Source organism: Tachysurus fulvidraco, chromosome 9 (assembly GCF_022655615.1).
Source record: "Tachysurus fulvidraco isolate hzauxx_2018 chromosome 9, HZAU_PFXX_2.0, whole genome shotgun sequence".
Classification (NCBI taxonomy): Eukaryota; Metazoa; Chordata; class Actinopteri; order Siluriformes; family Bagridae; genus Tachysurus; species Tachysurus fulvidraco.
The window spans coordinates 304,485-308,585 of record NC_062526.1 but is presented as its reverse complement, the minus strand read 5'-3'; the positions used below and the strand labels follow the sequence as shown (position 1 = coordinate 308,585).

Below are 4,101 nucleotides of genomic sequence, written 5' to 3'. Positions count from 1 at the left end.
CTCTGTCTGCCTGAACGCATTTTTTACAGTTAACTCCACTAGGGGGCGCGCACACTCCTTTAATACACACACACACACACACACACACACACACACACACACACACACACACACACACACACACACACACACACACACACACACACTGTTCCATTGTGACTAAAAGACGCACATATTAAAATATTTTAAATGTTAACTTCCCTGTTTTTTTTTTTTTTTTTACAATTTTCATTCAATGTATTTATTTATACTGATATATGTGTATATATTTAATATATTTAATTTAATATATATATAATATTATGTATTATATATATAAAATACATTTGGGAGCATTACAATTTATTGAAGATAATAATAATAATAATAATAATAATAATAATAATAATAATAATAATAATAATAATAATAATAGATTTTTATTACATTTCAGAATGTAATTTTTCCTGTCGGATAATCTGTGCTGCTCTCTGATTGGCTGGAGTGACTTTTCCTCCGCGGTGCACCTGTTCCTCCTGCTGAAGCTCTATTGGCTGTCTAAGCTGTCAGTTTTGTCGGCGTGGCCCCGCCCACCTTCTGGAGTCCGGAGGCTCCCGGTTTAGGGAGAAACACACCGTGTCCGCACGCGCACACAGCAGAGGAGCTCCAGATGCTGCAGGAAAAAGATGAAAGAATCATTTAGAGAATTGATTTGGAATTAAACAGCGGGAAAATTGATGAATTATTTTATTTGATGAATTGTTTTATTAGATGTTTTTTATTTGGCTTCTTCACGCGCACTGTCCTGTTCATCATCACAACAAACTTTTCTTCATCTAATAAGCAAAAGGAAGAAAACAACAACAAACTCACACTGGAGAAAAACACAAACAGCTGGATGTTTATTTTAACGAACTGCTTTAAAAAGTAAACAAAAATGTTTTTCTTATTTCCGGTGAAGATTTTCGTGAGCTGGTCTCGTGCAGAATGGTGATGATGATGATGATGATGATGGTGTTAAAGCAGCACAGATACAGTACGGATTAAGTACGGAGTTCAACACACACTCATACACACTTATACACACACACACACACGGGCGCGCAGTGGATGATGAAGATGAAGACTCAGCGGTGTGTGTGGAGAAGCTCGTTTCCGGTTCTGGTCCTTCTGTCCGGCTGTCTTTACCGGGGTAAGACACACACACACACACACACACACACACACACACACACACACACACACACACACACACACACACACACGCACATTGACCGTCTCGCGCGCGCTGCGATGTGAAGTTCTGGACAAAAAAGAAAATCAGATTTTTTGTTGGATTTAAATGAATAAAATTTTTATTCAGTATTTTATTGTTTAACTCCAAACACCGGGAGGATTTATAAACAGCCACATGGGGAGGTGTTAAAGGAGAAAGTCTTTATATCTGCTGTAGGCGCTGTTTAAATCCTCCTGGTGCTGAAATGTCAGGTGCAGGAAAGTGTTTCTGGTTAAAGGATGTAAAATAAAAGCAATTTGTTTACATTTCTCCACTTGAGTGTTTAAGTGTTTATATCCGTCAGGTGTTTAAGACATGCAAATGATTTTAGGAGATACTGTACATTTGGGAAAGTGTTTCAGTGCTCAGGTTTTGTCAGTGTTTAAGTTCCTTCAGTGTTTATACGGTCACAACATTTCTGGTGTTTGTTTTGGAGGTTCTTGGTTTTTAGAGATTGTTATAATAGAAGGTTCTTGATGGTTCTAAATGTTGTTAAAAATGTTTGTTTTTGTAAATACTGTAATTTGTTTAGTGTTTAAATGCCATTTGATGTTTAGGTATTTAAGTGTTAATGGTGTGAATGTTTTATGTGCTTTAGATAAGGACATTTTAAACCTGATTGGTGTTTGGATGTAGGAGGTTTTCTGTGCTCTGAGATGTGAAGTAGTTTTAGTGTTTAAACATCATCTGTGTTTATATTGTGGCCTTAAATAGGGTTTATTTATTTTTGTAGTTATTTATATATATATATATTTTATTTTGGTGTTTGAATGTGTTCCAGAAACACAACAGTTAATGTTTATGTGCTTTAGTGTTTATAAATATTTCTAAATATTTACTGGTTTCCGAAACATTTTCTTGAATATATATAGTGATTTTTAGATGTTTTTTCAAATGTACAAAATGTATATCACGCAGTGTTGAGGTTGTTGTGGTGTTTGTGCAGCTCACGGTGTAACAGCATGTGGGTTTTTAGTTATTTTCTTTCTGAGGTGTTTTCATTTTTACAGGAACCTTAATGAAGCTGAAGCTGTAAACGTCTCAGATTTACCCGAGCGATTCGGTTCCATCTGCAGCTTCTCCGTACAAAAACACTACTGAGTGTGTGTGAGAGTGTGTGTGTGTGAGAGTGTGTGTGTGAGAGAGAGTGTGAGAGTGTGTGTGTGTGTGTGTGAGAGTGTGTGTGTGAGAGAGAGAGCATGTGTGAGAGAGAGTGTGGTATTACAAGGTATTAAATGTTTATAATAGGATCATTAGCGTTTAAATGCAGAAGTGTGTGTGTGTGTGTGTGTGTGTGTGTGTGCGCGCGTGTGTGCGTGTGTGTGTGTGTGTGTGTGTGTGTGTGTGTGTGTGTGTGTGTGTGTGCGTGCACACTCTCGAGTGAAGAAGTGTTATTGTTTAAATGCAGGAGAGAGTGTGTGTGCGCATTTGTGTGTGCACTCTGTAGTAGAGGCGTGCTAGTGTTTAAATGTAGGAGAGTGTGTGTGTGCATTTGTGTGTGTGCGCACTCTGGAAGTGTTATTGTTTAAAAGCAGGAGAGTGTGTGTGTGCGCATTTGTGTGTGTGTGTGTACACTCTGGAGTGGAGTATTGTTAGTGATTAAATGCAGGAGTGTGTGTGTGTGTGTGTGTGTGTGTGTGTGTGTGTGTGTGTGTGTGTGTGTGTGTGCGTGCATTTGTTTGTGTGCACCCTGGAGTAGAGATGTGCTAGTGTTTAAATACAGAAGTGTGTGTGTGTACATGTGTGTGTGAGTGCACTCTGAAGTGGAGATGTGTTATTGTTTAAATGCAGGAGTGTGTGTGTGTGCGCATTTGTGTGTGTGTGTGTGTGTGCGCACTCTGGAAGTGTTATTGTTTAAATGCAGGAGAGTGTGTGTGCACATGTGTGTGTGTGTGTGCGCACTCTGGAGTAGAGGTGTGTTAGTGTTTAAATGTAGGAGTGTGTGTGTATGTGTGTGTGTGTGTGTGTGTGTGTGTGTGTGTGTGTGTGTGTGTGTGTGTGTGTGTGTGTGTGCTAGTGTTTAAACTCAGTGCAGTAATGAGGTGATCAGTCAGTGTTTAAAGTCAGTGGTGTTTAATGTACTGATTGTGTTTCACACCTCGCTGCCCTTAAATCCTTTATTTATTTATTTATTTATTTATTTATTTATTTATTTATTTGAAACATATTACAGCATTAAATCTCTATGATTGAGTCTGTCTTTAAATATTTAACATTTTTATCTATTTAGAGTTTTAGATTTCTCTTTCACTGATTTATTATTTATTTATTATTACAGCAACTTTACATTTCAAATTATTTCGTGTATTTATTAATTTATTAAAGCTCACCAGCTGTACAGATTTATTAGGTATTTATTTCTTATTTATATATAATTTTGGTGGTTAAATTAAGTGTGTGTGTGTGTGTGTGTGTGTGTGTGTGTGTGTGTGTGTGTGTGTGTGTGGTTTATAGAAGTGAGATTACAGTTTCATGCGTTTGTTCTACAAATCTCAGAGCCACGCACCAATAATATAAAATTATACACACTGAGGTAATTACGCACACACACACACACACACACACACACACACACACACACACACACACACACACACACACACACACACACACACACACACACACACACATACAATTCAGCATATCCACTGAGATCTATGAATGCACTCATCATTACTCTGATTGTGTAGAATCTGTCACACGGACAGACGTTTTGCTCAGACCTGTTTATGGCTCTGTAAAGATGGTGATGCTGCTGAAGGACGGCTCTGTGTCTGCTCTGTGTCTGCTCTGTGTCTGCTCTGTGTCTGCTCTGTGTCTGCTCTGTATCTGCTCTGTATCTGCTC

At 38.1% G+C, this 4,101-nt stretch overlaps 1 protein-coding gene across 1 annotated transcript in view; it reads left to right on the top strand.

Annotated features, from left to right (window-relative positions):
• The first annotated feature begins 479 nt into the window (after window positions 1-479).
• The window catches only part of si:dkey-215k6.1 (transmembrane protein 132D), a 111,038-nt gene continuing 107,416 nt past the window's right edge, over window positions 480-4,101 (top strand). Inside the window, exon 1 of the mRNA XM_047817950.1 lies at window positions 480-1,171. Within this exon, the coding sequence (XP_047673906.1) occupies window positions 1,090-1,171 (82 nt within the window). The 5' untranslated portion in view covers window positions 480-1,089. The remainder of the gene's footprint in view (window positions 1,172-4,101) is intronic.